The 14,573-nt window shown below is 43.1% G+C and overlaps 2 protein-coding genes across 4 annotated transcripts; both read right to left on the bottom strand.

Moving 5' to 3' along the window:
• Window positions 1-2,376: 2,376 nt before the first annotated feature.
• Window positions 2,377-7,074, bottom strand: zgc:66448 (uncharacterized). Of its 2 annotated transcripts, XM_004559991.2 has the most exons (3): window positions 6,585-7,074; window positions 3,126-6,319; window positions 2,377-2,963 (listed from the first exon to the last, which is right to left on the bottom strand). In XM_004559991.2, exons 1-3 carry the CDS (start codon window positions 6,976-6,978, stop codon window positions 2,763-2,765), a joined length of 3,789 nt encoding a protein of 1,262 aa, XP_004560048.1. In that variant the 5' UTR covers window positions 6,979-7,074; the 3' UTR covers window positions 2,377-2,762. The 2 variants fall into 2 exon arrangements, with proteins under 2 accessions (XP_004560048.1, XP_004560047.1); XM_004559990.2 differs by having other exon boundaries at window positions 2,377-6,319; window positions 6,585-7,073.
• A 541-nt stretch (window positions 7,075-7,615) lies between these two features.
• On the bottom strand, window positions 7,616-11,415 carry si:ch211-261d7.3 (uncharacterized). 2 transcript variants are annotated; one of them, XM_004559989.3, is made up of 4 exons: window positions 11,299-11,415; window positions 10,280-10,594; window positions 9,192-9,617; window positions 7,616-9,084 (listed from the first exon to the last, which is right to left on the bottom strand). In XM_004559989.3, exons 2-4 carry the CDS (start codon window positions 10,533-10,535, stop codon window positions 8,234-8,236), a joined length of 1,533 nt encoding a protein of 510 aa, XP_004560046.1. In that variant the 5' UTR covers window positions 10,536-10,594; window positions 11,299-11,415; the 3' UTR covers window positions 7,616-8,233. The 2 variants fall into 2 exon arrangements, with proteins under 2 accessions (XP_004560046.1, XP_004560045.1); XM_004559988.3 differs by having other exon boundaries at window positions 10,280-11,415.
• Between the last annotated feature and the right edge of the window lie 3,158 nt (window positions 11,416-14,573).

Here is a 14,573-nt window from a genome sequence, read left to right as displayed (position 1 = left end):
CTTTGGGAGAGTAATTTTGGTAAATATTTTACATTTTTGACACCCACTTTGTAAGCATGCACATTGCCCTTTCCGTGGTCTTTGGAGGCTCCTCTCCAAAGACCACGGAAATTTTCAGGCTTTTAATTGTTAATGGTTTTTGAGATATAATTATGTTCAAAAATTGCAATTTTAATGTAAAATGAAAAAGCTTGAAAGTGGGCAGATTGAACTTCTAAAAAAAAAAAAAATCTAGAAAAGTATTTGGTATATGAAGATTTCATTACACTGTCAAACTTGGACACTAACCCTGTCCAACCCCCCAAAAATCACACCACTAAACAAGAGTATGTGAATGGCTGATAAGAAACTAAAAGTATCTCTTTAATTCTCATACTAATCACGTCATCTCAGCGTGGTTTTTAATCTGTTTATCCAGTGCTCTTATACATTGGTTTATTTACGGCATTTACTCTGGCACTTCACTACTGACTGGTGGAACTGAAGCTTAGGGCAGCATGGTGGTGAGGTGGTTTGAAACAGTTGCCTCACAGCAAGAAGGTACTGAGTTTAACTCCACCACCTGGCCAATTTCCACGACAGAACATTGTAACTTTTTTCTTACTGCATCAGTCCTCAAGAGATCAACACATTTTAAATAATTCATACAGGAATATGTTTCATGACTTTGTTTCTCATACACGTTTTATCTGGGGGGTTTTTCTCCAAATAAGTTAATATGTTTATTCATTGAAGGAGTTAACCCATCATTCACAGAGTCATTTTCATCGTCTCATTCGGCATTAAATATCTATTTAAAGGCTCCTACAAGTAGTAAATCTTGCTACTCCGGGTCTCTAAACTGTGAAAAAGATTACAATGTAATGACTAAACATAGAAAATCACAATAAATAAAGCCTATAATGCAAAACATATTTTCATGGGTTATGCACAAACCCATACAGCTTTCCATTATTCAGTGACCTAATTCCTGGGGAGGAAAAATAAATCTGATAGCACATGTTCAAAATTGATCCTACCCTGTCATATTAAGGTTAAGGAGTTCCCTATAATAGCAATGTCCAAGTGCTAATGCTGGTTTATGCTAACTGTGAAGTACTGCACCACACAAGTTTATAATCAAAGGCAGGTTTTTATTTTAATCCAATATGTAGACATCATGGGAAAAATCTTCCATGCTAAAACAGTGGATAGAGGTAGAAGGGCACGTTTCTGAATCGATGAATGTTGAAATGCACAGGAAGTTGTTTTGCTTTTCCTTCTTTTTGTGGCTTTTTTTTTTCATTTTATTTTTACATATGAACCATTTGTTTATTTCTACAGCAGATAGCAGTAATGAATATTGTCAGTCACTTGGCGGGCCACCAGAGCTAATCTAATGCCCATTTTCATAACGGAAGGAGATGTGATGATGTACTCACCTAGATCTACTGTTACGGAATGAGATCATTCATTATTCACAAAAAAACAAAAACAAAACATTTACGCACTAAAAAGTGGAATTAATTTTTACAAACGTGGGTACATTCCAATCTGAAATACTTATTCTGGTAAGAGATGCAGACTGGACCAATTGAAGCAAAAAATTATGTAACCAATTATTTTCCTTTCTTGCCACTGTAAAAAAAAAATGTTAATGACAAAACATCACATAAGTCTAACATTTCTTACAAAATGAGCTATTGGTCAGCAGTCATTAATTGTGTAAAGGTGCCAATTTGCCCCATCCCCAATGGCCACCCCAAGTGTTGCAGTTACAGAAAACTCTTACTGTGAAATCACAATTACATATTAGAAATGGTTTTGCGTTTTACTCGTCGCATATTTGGACCAGGCCAGTGGCCCTGTGATCACAAGTGCTCCCTAAGAGGATTATACTGTATGTGTACAGTTTTTTTTCCTTGTTATGTTCTGACAAATCTAATCTGTGAGCACAACAATCCCCCTCACTTCTCCAAAAGCAAAAACACACATTTCTTTACAGTATCTTTGAAACAGTTGCTCTGCATTTTGGGAGGGAGGTCACATTGTTGAGTCTACCTTAATAAGCACAAACTAGGCCTAGGATACCAAAGACAGCAGACATGCAGACTGTACTCATAAAAAGGCACACAGTATACTGTACATGAAGAAACACAGTACAAATGATTCAGGACATATGACCGGAACTAGAAAAGTACTAATATTATCTAAATCTAAAGGTCATTGGCAATAAATGAAATGTAGACCTTACAGTAGAACCTCATTAATCTGGACAAACATCTGGGGATGGACTTGCCTGTACTCATGGATTTGCTGCAAGAAAAAGAAGAACAGTGGACCGAGACTGATATGGGGTATAAGAGAAGGCGGTCAGGGCCCACCTGTTGCTTTTGCTTTCTTTCCAGTGAGCTGTTACAGAGAGGGTAACATGCAGACTGTGTTTTGTATATAGATATTTGTTTGTGCTGACTTAAGTCAGTTCTATTTCTTTGTAAATAACTTTTTGTGCACCTGGGATATGCATTTTAAAAGACAGCAAAACACTTTGAATGGCACGTGTACACACCCTTCATGTCAAAACACACCCTGACTGTGCAATCTAATCTGAAGCCAAAAGACTTAAAATGTGTAACAAGTGTACAGGCTAAACCATGTTTCACCTTCCCCATCTTTTTGCTGATGCTCATCCATGTGTGATAAATGAGGTTCCACCAAATAATAAAATTATTACAAAAACAAACAAAAAACTAAAACTAAGTCTTGTTGCTAGAGTAGAAATGTCAAATCTCTCCTTGTGCATGTTGCAAGTAATGCATTTGTAGATCCAGCTCCCGAGGAAGAGAGCACCCGCATATCATGCACTGGAGAAGCCGTTCAGGGGCAAAAGGCAAACGAGATCCAAGTTTGTGAGTTTCTGTCCGCGGGGCAAGTTGAGGTAGGGACAGGGTCTGTGGCATGTGTGGCCTCTCGCTCATGACTGCCTGTGGTGTGAAAAAAATATTTGGGTGTGGAGGTCTTGGAAGTGCACCAACTGCGACAGAGTGAAGAGGGTGAGGGCCAGGCAAAGCAAGAGGAGGGAGCGGAGCAAGTGGAGGTGAGAAAAAAGGAGAAGGCTGATTTATGATTATTTGAGTGCCTGTTACCATTGGTTGTTGCTGCAGCTCCGGTCCATTCCCTGGTTTGAGTTGCCCAGAAAGCAGGGTTTGAGGACCCACTGGGTTGTTTTGGAAGCCCCATACTGGTGTTCCCATGCCCTGTCCAAAACGATGAGGCTCGTACTGAATAGAAATGGGAACCTTCTGTGTTGCTGTCTGTACATTGGCCCAGCCAGATGACGCCTGCTTTTGCTGCAGCTGAAAATCTTGATTATTTACTAACTTCTCCGTGGAGTTTATAGTCTTTGGAATTCCTGGTGGTGTTTGTATGTCCCATAAGGTGCTGCTGGCCCCATGAGAGACGGGACTGGAAATTGGCATAGCACTGCTTTGGTCTATTTGAGCTGAGGTGGATGCACCTGCTAAGCCAGAAGCCCATGGCTTTTGCGGCTCACAGCCGTTCCATGGCTTCTCTGGCTGGCTAACAGTCGAAGGTATTAATTGAGGATTACTCAAGTCCCACACTCTGTCCTCCTTCTTAGGAGGTGTTGACGGCTCCTTTTGTGAGGACACTGGGATAACTGACCATCTTGGCAGCTGAAGCTCTTGCCCGAGCTTACTTGGTGAGCCCTGTGAATTTACTAGTGGAGTAGGCCTGACACTCCACAGAGCTGCTCCGTCTATGTAGGAGGAGGGAACAGAAAATTCGTGTTGCACAGAACTTGTGGAAGCTAGCACTGTAGAAGTGGGAGTGCTGCTCCAGGAAACAGGCTTGTGCTGCCTGTGCTGCACCATCTCGTTCACTGCTGACGGGCTGGATTTTTTTGGCACGGACACCAGGTGAGAGGCGGCAACAGAAGACGTGCCGTCTTTTGTGTGTGCCGAATCTAAACTCTGAACAGACGTGGAGCCTGACTGACTTATCAGAGGAATATCTGCCCAGGATGAACTTGTCCGATGGTGCTGCTGTAGCACTGAGCTGTCAAACTGTGTCTGCTGTGGGGCTCCATGCTGGTGCTGCGATGATGGAACAGGCATTACTTCCCCACCATCTACCTTCCACTGCACTGGCTGAGGGTGTAGCTCGGACAGCCACTGCTCCTTTTGCTGCCTGCTCTGTAAATCCATGCGAGATGCATGCATGGAAGATGGCGGCTGTACTGCCCTCCTGTGGAGCTCAGCGTCTCTCACTACCGAAACCGGATAAGAAAGCTGCTGAGGAGTAGTCATCCCTGAGCCTCCTAAAGGTCTAGAAAATCCCCACACTGGCCTCCCACCCCTCCTCCCCCGCCCCCTCATCCTAGAGCTCATTGGGAAAGAACTGTACTGGCTGAAACTCTGCCGCTTACGAGCGTGGATCTTCTGGTGTACCAGCAGGCTACTAAACCACGAAAAGGTTTTGTGACACTCTTCACAGCGATGAGGTCTCTCTCCTGTGTGGGTGTTCATGTGATCACGGAGCAGATAAGCTAACCCGAAGCTTTTGTCACACTGGTCACACTTGTGAGGTTTGTCACCGTTATGTGACAACATGTGGTGCTGCAGCTGGATCTCGTCGCTGTAGCCTTTGCGGCAGCTGGTGCAGCGGAAGGGTTTTTCCTGATGCAGCTTTTGATGCGTTCTCATGTTCTGCAGGAAGGCAAAGTCCTTCCCACAGTCTGAACATTTGTATGGCTTCTTGCCTGTGTGAATGATGAGATGCTGCTGTAAATAGCTACTGAATCTAAAGCCCTTGCCGCACACTTTACACTGGTAAGGCTTGTCCTTGGAATGTATGCGCATATGCAGTTCCAACACTGAACGGTGGCGGAAAGTTTTTCCGCACTCTGAACACTTGTATGACTTAACACTTATGCTTTCGCTTTTCCACTTCACCTGCACATTATCACTGGTTAATGGAGTGAATTGTTTTTTAGGTGGAGCAGCCAGTCTTTCTAAATACTGTGAAACAGACTTGTGGACACTTAAAAGATGCACATTTAAACTGGACTCGTCCCGATAAATGGACGGACAGTGTGGGCAGGTGTGTCCCTTATCCCAGTACTTGTTCACATCCTTTGGGAGTCGAGGTGATCTCTCCAGCTTTTCATACTCTGCTTCATGAATGAGCATGTGGGCTCTCAGGTTAGCTGGTGCACAGTATGTCTGGGGACAAAGGGGGCAGTTAAATGTGCGTTTTGGTTCCTCGCTCTGGTGTGCGTTCTCCTTTCCCGGCCCTCTTACCTCCTCCTGTTCGGCAGCAGGGGCCTGCTTACTGGTCTGTGCACTACAGGAGTTGGTTTCACGCAGTCTATGCTGGCGGCAGTGCGCCTTCATGTTCTGGGCAAAAGCAAATTTTTTCCCACATTCGGGGCAGCGGAAGGGCTTCTGCCCTGTGTGCAGATACTGATGCTGATGAAGGAGGCTGCTGTACTTGAAAGTCTTACCGCAGATGTTGCACAGGTGAGAGCGGCTGTTGTCGGTGTGCTTGCGACGATGGTCTTCCATGACGGAGTAGTGTTTAAAAACCATGCCGCATTCGGGGCATTCATAGGGCTTTAGGGCGGCGTGACACCTCTGGTGGAAGCGCAGGGCTGTAGTGTTTGGGAAAGTTTGACTGCACTCTTGGCACGTAAAGGCGCTCTCATGAGAGTGGGTCATCATGTGCTTAGTGACGGAGACCTTAAACTGGAAATCCTGGCGGCACAGGGGGCAGTGGTAAGGCTTTTCTACTGTATTGCTGCAGTTGTGGTCCCTCAGCTGGCTGACTGTGGAGAATATCCTCTCACACTCTGCGCACTGAAAAATGCCCTCCTCCATCATTTGCACCTCCTTTTTTGGAGTGATGAGCTGCGGCTCCTCACTCTCCCTGTGTTCGTTTCGGTGTTTGATGAGGCTGCTGCGGTGCTGAAAGGTAAGGCCGCATTCTTTGCAGGTGAGGGGCGTGAGCTCATCCTCATGCGCGTGAAAGTGCCGGTGGAGGTTGAACGTCTCGCGGCGGGTGAACCTCTTCCCGCACTCTTTGCAGACCAAGCGGCACTTTTTCTGCTTAGCAGTCAAATCAGTATCCACTCCTCGGTCTGCCTCCTCATCGTCTTCAACCACATCCTCTATGCCGTCCACTTCGCCCACAAAATCCTTATTCTGTGGTTTAACTGCGCTCTTCTCCTCCACATGTGGCTCTTCTGCATTTGTGGCAATGTCACTGTCAACACGCTTGTCCTGCTGCACCTCTTCAGCATCCTCACAGACACTGTTGAGGTCTGCAAGAGAAAAAAAAAACACAAAAACAACAGCACAGTAACAAGTTAAAAAACAAACAGTCTGACAAACTGCATGCAGCACCCTAGCATATGCATCATGAGCGTCTTTAACAAGCAGCGGTGCAGGGTTGATGCTTCGGAGTGCTGTGGTCAATAATGTCAGCAGAACTCACAGTGCAGAACAGAACCAGCAGTGAGAGCTACAGCTCAGGTTAGCCCCGGAGGCTAAAGCTAACGGTAAAATACATCAACAATGTTAGCATACCACACTTATCGTTTTCCTCCGCGTGCGTCTGTGCTTCTTTGCCGTCATCTTCAGTCTCGGACCAGTCGAATGGACGCTGGTCACTGCCACTGGCCTCGGCCATTTTTTCAGCCGCTCTCAGGTCCTCCGGTAAAATGCATGTCGTTTTGTCGGCTCCAGCACCGGACTCGACAGTAACCTCCGAATGGCTGGCAACACAACCGCCGCCGTCGCTGCCAACATCAGCTCTCTGCTCATCGTTGGGGCTACCCCCGGTTTTATTACACGTATTCTCATCTTTCTGCCGTGCACTGCACCCCGACTCCACCGCCTCGGTTTTCTCCCCACATGTTTCCACCTCCTCCTCGGCTATTTTCTGCCGTTTGGGAGACTTCGCTGGGTCTGCGGCGGCCATGTTTCACCCATGCACCCCCTTGTCCAGACCAGAGCACACAAGGATCATGCTAGTCAGGAATCAAATTTCCGGTCGAAACTTTCAAAATAAAACTGTAATTACGCTCAGCACGGTTCACTTCATCGTTTCGGTAAATATATTTTGAAACGTTAAATCACGCGTTTCCTCTTTACTACTGTTTTGGAGTTGTTTTTATAAACACTTGACAATTGTATCAAATCAGCTTAACTTTTCAACATTAGCCCTGATATTTTATTATTATTATTTTTATATGCGGTGACAAATCCACAAGTGATTGGCTGGGTTTATTTGGAGTCCATGTCTGTCTTTTATTAAGTTTAGTTACATTTCATCAGAACAGTAGCTATCTACAAAATATAGCCTGTGCAAAACTACTTAAGTGATGGCAATAATCTGTTTCTTTGCAACTATTTACAAATACATCCATGTCACTGCATGCAAGATTACCATAAATAGCTCCTACATACTTATGTATGCTTTTAAATTCAACCATAAACATAGGATTTTAAACCCAAAACATACTGTGATGTATTTGTCATGGTGTCTTTTTTGTTTTTAAATATATCCCAAAAAGTCTCGGTTCTTCTGAATACATCATTTTTGTCTCAAAATGCACTGAACAGAACACAGTCTAGCTTTATTGTCCAACCAAAGTTGGAAAATTATGTACCATAAAACTGTTGAAAAGCACAAGCATACATTAGCAGATAATTACAATGGCTGTATAGCTACAATATATGGTAATAACAGCAGGTTACAGGTACTTTATGACAACATGGTTAGTGTATCAGGAGAGCTGAGTCAGTACTGAACTAGTAAGAGCATCATTGAGCTTTGCAGCTCTGCTGCAAACCATGTACAGAGACATGCATATTGAACATCACTGCCTACAGTATGTCATTTTTCTGAGTTCTTAAAGTCCACGAGTGAAGTTGCCACTCAACAGAGTCACTGTTTTTAAGAGTCTTTTAGAACATGAGTATGTACACATGTCTGAGAAACCAATCTAATGTTAAGGCCACCTATGATCTCAAGTGTCTAATTTTCATATCTGCTTCAGTCCTGTCTGAATACAAACCTAAGTGCGAGATGGATCCAGAGTACGGCATAGCACTCCAAACAACTATTGTTACTGAAATACTGTCAGTAGAAAAAGAGCATCATTTGTTTGTCACATTTTGAAACATCAAATACAGATGGTATGCAGTTTATAGAGTTTCTGAATACATTCTCCTCAGCGCCGTCTCCTGCGTCTGTGGTCAACAGCTCTTCCTCGCCGTGGTCGCTGCATACTTCCATTTGTGTCTGTGGGTGGATCGGAGGAAAAAGTGCACTCGTGCATGTCCGGGGATGATGGTGCAGGTACAACAGCTACAGATGACTGGTTATTTGAATGCTGGCTGACCTGTGGTTGCTGCTGTATTTGTGTTTGATGTTGTTGTGACTGCTGTAGCTGTGACTGCTGTGGTGTTTCGATTTGCTGTTGTTGTGATTCTGTGTGCTGCAGCTGCTGCTGAACTGGCTGTGGCTGTAAGTGCTGCTGAGGTGTTTGTGATTGGTGCGCTTGTACACGATGTTGCTGTGGCTGTGGTTGCTGCTGGGCCTCAAGCACTCCTAAGAGCCTTTGCAAGAGGACATTGTTTTGTTGTAGACTGACTGCTAATGCCTCTTGTGAAGTGACAAGTGTTCTCATGTCCTGTCTGAAACCTTCGCCAAACTCCCGCAGACTCTTTTCTACCCGATTTCCAAGCTGAATTGCAGCTTCCCCCAACCCTCGTAGCTCATCTTCGAGCCAGGAACTCCGTAGAGGGGCTTCAAGAGGACCCTGCTGTGCTCCAAGGGATGGCTGAGGACTGCTGGGTTGCGGGCTACCATTGAGGAAAGGAGCACTGTAGAGAGGAGAAGGTGGCAGCCATCGTTCTGATGGAGGGGGTGGTCCTATTCCCAGACCAAGGCCTAATCCCAGTTTGTCCTCCATACTGTTCTCTACAGGTTCACACTCAGGTTCTCCTATGTCTCTGTCACGCTCAAGATTGTCCTCATCTTTCTCCAAACAATCTCTCTCTGATCCTTCCATTCCTACACCTGAAAATAAATTAGTTAATTTATTAATAAAAATGGACACAAGCATTGTTGAAATTAGTTGCATTTAAAAATCTAAAAAGAAACCCAGTTCTCAGACAACAGTTTACCTGTATCAGAGTCAGCGAAGCATGGAAAACTGGGCTTTGGTCTGGTGCTTTGCTTCTGTCTGGCTTGCTGAAGCCTGGGGCTTGGCTGAGAAGGACGCCCGAGCATTGAGGTCCCTCTGCTAGATGGCAGGTAACAGCTGCGGTGGCGGGCATCCGCCAGTCTGCCCCCATTGCGCCTCTTTAAGTCATCCCAGCGCTTCTTCACCTCTCTAAGGGTTCGCGGGACTCTGGAAACAGCATTTACTCTCTCCAGGATCCCTGCCCAGATGCGCTCTCTTTCACGTCGCCGGAGCCTCCCTGCCGGACCAAAGAGTTCTCCTTCGCACCGAGTAACTTCGGACACCAGCACTTCAAGCTCCGCTCCGCTGAAGCGACTCTTTCTTTTTCCTGCGCCGCCAGCAGCCAGTGCAGCTGACATAGCTCGGTCTGTCAAGAGAAAATTGAGAGGAAAGCCAAATGGGAAAGAAAAAAATAAATATATAAATATAAGTGTCAAGAGCTTTAGCAGTCTTATTTTAACTGTGCTAAACAACAACATGGGCAAGTACAACAACTCTTGGCAAACCTCTGAGCCCTGTGACATCAGAATTTTCTTCCATCACTAAAATGTAGCTACACATTTTCTAACAATAATAAAAAGTATTTTTTGCATAATCCAGATGATTTTGCTGACTAAGGGTGACAATAATTTCACAAGGATTTCCATTAGGAGTAAGGCTGGTTTACAAAAAAGATAAAAAGAAAGAACTCCGTTTTCCATGTGCCATGCACATGTTTAGAATTACTCTAAACAGGTGCTCATCAGCAGGGCAAATCAACAGCATAAAAGCAAACAGACTCCTGTTTGTTGGAATTATAAAGATAGTTAATAAAAGTTGCCAAAATATAAAACAACTGCAGATAAAAAACAAAACAACGACCCAGTCTTCATCTGATCAACAGTAGCTTGTATTTTCTTTTTTTTTTTTTCTTTTTTTTTTTGCTCTATTGCTCCAGTTCTTTTATATTTTTACAACTTTTAATCAATATCTTTATAATTCAGACCAATAGAGTGCCTCAGGAATCTCTGCTGTTACAAATATGCTTACTTTGTTCAATGGACAAAAGGTCATCTGAGGACATGCCAGGTGCCATGATGTTTGGATGCACCACCACAACGTTGAAGGGGAGTCCTCCGGGTAATCCGCTGCTCTGGTCGCAGCTGCCCTCCGAATCCTCATCCTCCCGGGGGAAGCCGTTCTCTGAGGCTCCCCCCCCAAAGGGTCCCTCCGGAGACTCCACTTTGATGTGCATGGGAGGTGATTGCTCGTACAGCAGCCCCCCCTCCTCGTAGTACTCAGTCATGGATCAGACCTGATTTACAGCAGAACTGACTGGCGGGCCAATTCTGATACTGACAGCTTCTGCCCCATTAACAAAAGTTCAAAGCAGAGGTGAACCTACTGCTGAAGACAATACAACTCTTCTGTGTACACATAACTATCAACCTTTTAAGGGTACAGCTGCCACACACTAAAAGTGCGAGGGGGAGGTGGTTCTCAGGAAACGTAAAGTTAAAGCAGTCTTAAACCCGCTTTAGCACATTTATTAAAGCTGCTTAAATCATTGTTGTAGAGAGATACAAAATAACATTGTCTGATTGATCGCTAGCTCCAACCTCTAAAATCCATTTCTATCATTTCCACCAGTACTGACATGTTAATGCAAACCTAAGTGCAGTGTGTAAAACACCAGAAGAAGGCTGAGTGCTGTATCTAAACGTCCACTTGTTTAACACCGAGTCGAAACATCAGGGCAGAGGATCGCCTCCCAGGTCTGAAATCCATCAAAAAATGCTGCTTACAACTATGTCGAGAACCAGAACGGCTACGTTTGCTTTCCCCCTGTAATCTCCACGTCTGCGATATGTCGCATCGATGCGCATTTCTTTCTGCACCACATCCGCAATGGTTGCGCATTCCGCATACATTAGGTGCTGGTCTTGGGATGGAGCTAGTTGTTAAGCTAACAGGCTACCGCAGCTTCAGGTGGAGCGGCAGCTCTGTCGGAACTCCCACTGACAAGCTAGCCGACGCGATTGGAAAGCTGACGCTGTTGTGTTTCTTACCTCATGATAAGGGCACATGGGAGGCAAAAGCAAACCAAAACACAATCGGTGCAGCTGTTAGCTCAGCAGCCGACAAACAGACCGAGGACAGTCGCTTGTTGTTGACGTCATTGAAGGTGCAAGCTCAGGACCAATCAGCTGAAGCGCTATCAATTCATCCGTTTAACGATGATGGACAGGCACATCGCGATGTCACACAGTATACAGATGACTTGGAGGGTTTTTAATTTTACTTTTATTAATAAAACGTCTCTGTTGTTTTCTGCTTTGTGTCGTTCATGATATTTTTATAAACTCCCGAAAACTCTCAGTTCTGAAAGTACGAACAGTTTTATATATTACACTTTGTTATTGTGATTGCCCTTTCTATTTTGTTTTAAGCTATTTTGTTTTCTCCTGCCACTTCATTAGGTTAACCTGTTCACCTTCTGATTAACGCACATGTCAAATTAGCCAATCACATAGCAGCAACTCAGTGTATTTAAGCAGGGACGTGCAGAGGGGGGGGCTAGAGGGGCTTGAGCACCCGCCCCTTTCCTGATGAGTGCCCAAAGTGCCCTTTTGTTGAGGCAACTTTAAAAATTTTTTTATTTTTTTATTTATTTTTTTTATGTGTGTGTGCGTGCGGAGTCCTGTCTGTGCCCCTCAACAATAATATTTAACTATTAATCATAGTTTTGCTAAATAGTCAACGGTGCAATAGACTCAATACTTGAAATGTGCAATTCACTTGTATTTTTATTTTTATTCCTATTTATTCTATTTATCCCCTTCGTATATTTTATTTATATTGTCTCTGTATTTATATATATGTGTGTGTGTGTGTGTATATATATATATATATATATATATATATATATATATATATATATATATATATATATATATATATATATATATATATATATATATATATAATATTCTGTAACTCTGTAACTTCTGTCGGTGCTGTGCTTTTTTGGAAATCGAATTTCCCAGAGGAACCCACCCGAGGGATTAATAAAGTTCTATCTAATCTAATCTAATCTAATCTAATCTAATCTAAAAGGATCTGGCTTGCATCAGTCACATGATCACATTTAACCAATGATCGCGCTGGTTACGAGCCGGGAACGAGCTCACAAAGAGCACGCGCATTTTTTGCGGTCCGGAGCTGTAGGAGAAACACAAGTTAACTCAGAGACACAGACTGATGCGACAAACCCAGTAAGTAGGTGTACAGCGTACACTGTAGTGTGTAGCACCCAGGAGTATTAGCTTATTACGTACACGTTGGTAAGCTGTCTTGTTGCAACTGACGAAGTGAAACAAACGAGCGTGCTGTGTGTGCAACAGCGCGACAAACATTACCTGTCCTTTTATTAACTGCACAAGTAGTGCTGGTCATAGCTGCTGGCTACCTGGCTGTCATGGGTCTGTAGCTCTGTCACCGTTTTAGGGAACATATTTAGTTTTAAAGTAAGTTTCTGGGCATTTCCTGCCTTTCTGGAGGGATTATATTTCACTAAAAAACGATCTAATATGCATGTCCACATAATAATAATTATAATTATAATATATTAAAAAACACACGCTGTATTTTAAAGAACATACATTAAGAAGCAGATTATATTAGATTTATATTTTAAATAAGACAAAAGTTGGATTTTACAGCAGTAAAATGATTGTATCTCTACAGTTTAAAAATGTAATAAGCTTTGCCCCTGCACAGAGTGGATAGTGAAACAAATGGAATCATCATAAATACATTATTTCATATTTATTACTTCCCCCTCCTCATTGCTTTATTATTGTAGCTCTAGTAATAAATAATAATGTAAGGATGCCCATAGTATATACAGTATTCTGAAGAAGGTCTAAAATGTCACTGTGTGTGCATGTGTGTGTTTTATTTAGCTGGATTTAAAAAAATATTACTCATGATATAACATTGTGCAGACATGGCTGGTAAGGACATGAGGAGGAAACAGTAGGAGCTGTATGAGGCTACTAAAGGCAGTGCTATAACATTTTTCTGTCATCATTTTATTATAGATTAAGTGCAAGAGTTGTTAGGTGTGGATAATTAGATTATAGTTTATTGCAATAGCAAGTTGTGCCTTGTTCTCAGATAGACAGCAAGTGGAGAGTGATATATGAAATGATGGGAAGGAAGGAAGAAGAGAAGCAAAGAGTGATTCACAGGCAGAGCCGAGTTTATGTCACAGTTTTTCGTTGCCTTATGGTTCCAAGCGCTGTCACCAATCTTTGCATTTTGTTATTATCTCATGACACTTGTTTAATCAGCTACCATCTCTCCTGTGGACTTTTTAATGTCTACAGTCTCAGATCAACACAGCCCTGCCCTTCCCATATTAGATTCTTGATGAATGTGTGTTGTTGTTATTCAGCATGGTTCAATGTGCCCCTTTTTAACTTTGAGCACCCGCCCCTTTAAACCTCTCTGCACGTCCCTGTATTTAAGCATGTAAGACATGGTTAAGACGACCTGCTGAAGTTCAAACTTAGTATCAGAAGAAAGGTCAAAGTTACTTTGACCGTGGCATACGTGTTGGTGTCAAACAGGTTAGACCTAGTTTTCACAGACATACTGGGATCTGCAGGATTTTTCTGCATATCCATCTCTAGGATTTACAGAGAATAGTCAAAAAGAAGAAAATATTCAATGAGCAGCAGTGTCCTATTGATGTCAGAGGAAACAGGAGAACAGCCAGAATCAAATAACCAGTCATTTCAACCAAGATATGCAGAAGAGCATTTCTGAATGCACATGTTGAATGCACATGAATAGCAGAAAACCACCCCAGGTCCCATTAGGGGTCTTAATACCAGCTGAGCATTGTTTAAACACCACAGCCTGCCTTTATGGCCACAGTGCACCTGACTTCTGATAGCTTCTTCCACCAGTATCACAAACCATGTCACAAACTTCAAATCATGTGAAATTGTTTTCTTCTACATGACAGTGAGTTCACTGTACTCAAATGATCAACACAGTCACCAGATCTCAATGAAGTAGAGCACCTTTGGGGAAAGGAAGATTCACATCATGGATGTGCAGCTGACAAATCTGTTTCATGCTATCATGAACCAAAACCTCTGAGGAATATTTCCTAGGCAAAATGCTGGTCCAACTTAACACAAGCAACGTGTACATAACAAGTGGCATTTTAAGTTTCTCTATAAAAACATGTTAAATGGCCTGATTGGTCATGAGGAGGATGGAGCTGTTAAGGAAAGTAAATGTTGTTTTTTTTAATAAAAAAAAAACAAAA

Source organism: Maylandia zebra, linkage group LG11, assembly GCF_041146795.1.
Source record: "Maylandia zebra isolate NMK-2024a linkage group LG11, Mzebra_GT3a, whole genome shotgun sequence".
Taxonomy (NCBI): Eukaryota; Metazoa; Chordata; class Actinopteri; order Cichliformes; family Cichlidae; genus Maylandia; species Maylandia zebra.
The sequence above is the reverse complement of the archived record's forward strand: the minus strand, read 5'-3'. Positions and strand labels throughout refer to the sequence as shown.

Bases quoted from the DNA above. Each gene is read 5' to 3' on its own strand.
- si:ch211-261d7.3 (XM_004559988.3), bottom strand. From the start codon at position 10,535: ATGACTGAGTACTACGAGGAGGGGGGGCTGCTGTACGAGCAATCACCT. The intron at 9,618-10,279 runs GTAAGCATATTT...TTCTCTTGACAG, and splicing joins CCTTTTGTCCATTGAACAAA to ACCGAGCTATGTCAGCTGCA. The intron at 9,085-9,191 runs GTAAACTGTTGT...ATTTATTTTCAG, and splicing joins CTTCGCTGACTCTGATACAG to GTGTAGGAATGGAAGGATCA.
- zgc:66448 (XM_004559990.2), bottom strand. From the start codon at position 6,978: ATGGCCGCCGCAGACCCAGCGAAGTCTCCCAAACGGCAGAAAATAGCC. The intron at 6,320-6,584 runs GTATGCTAACAT...TTTCTCTTGCAG, and splicing joins GGAGGAAAACGATAAGTGTG to ACCTCAACAGTGTCTGTGAG.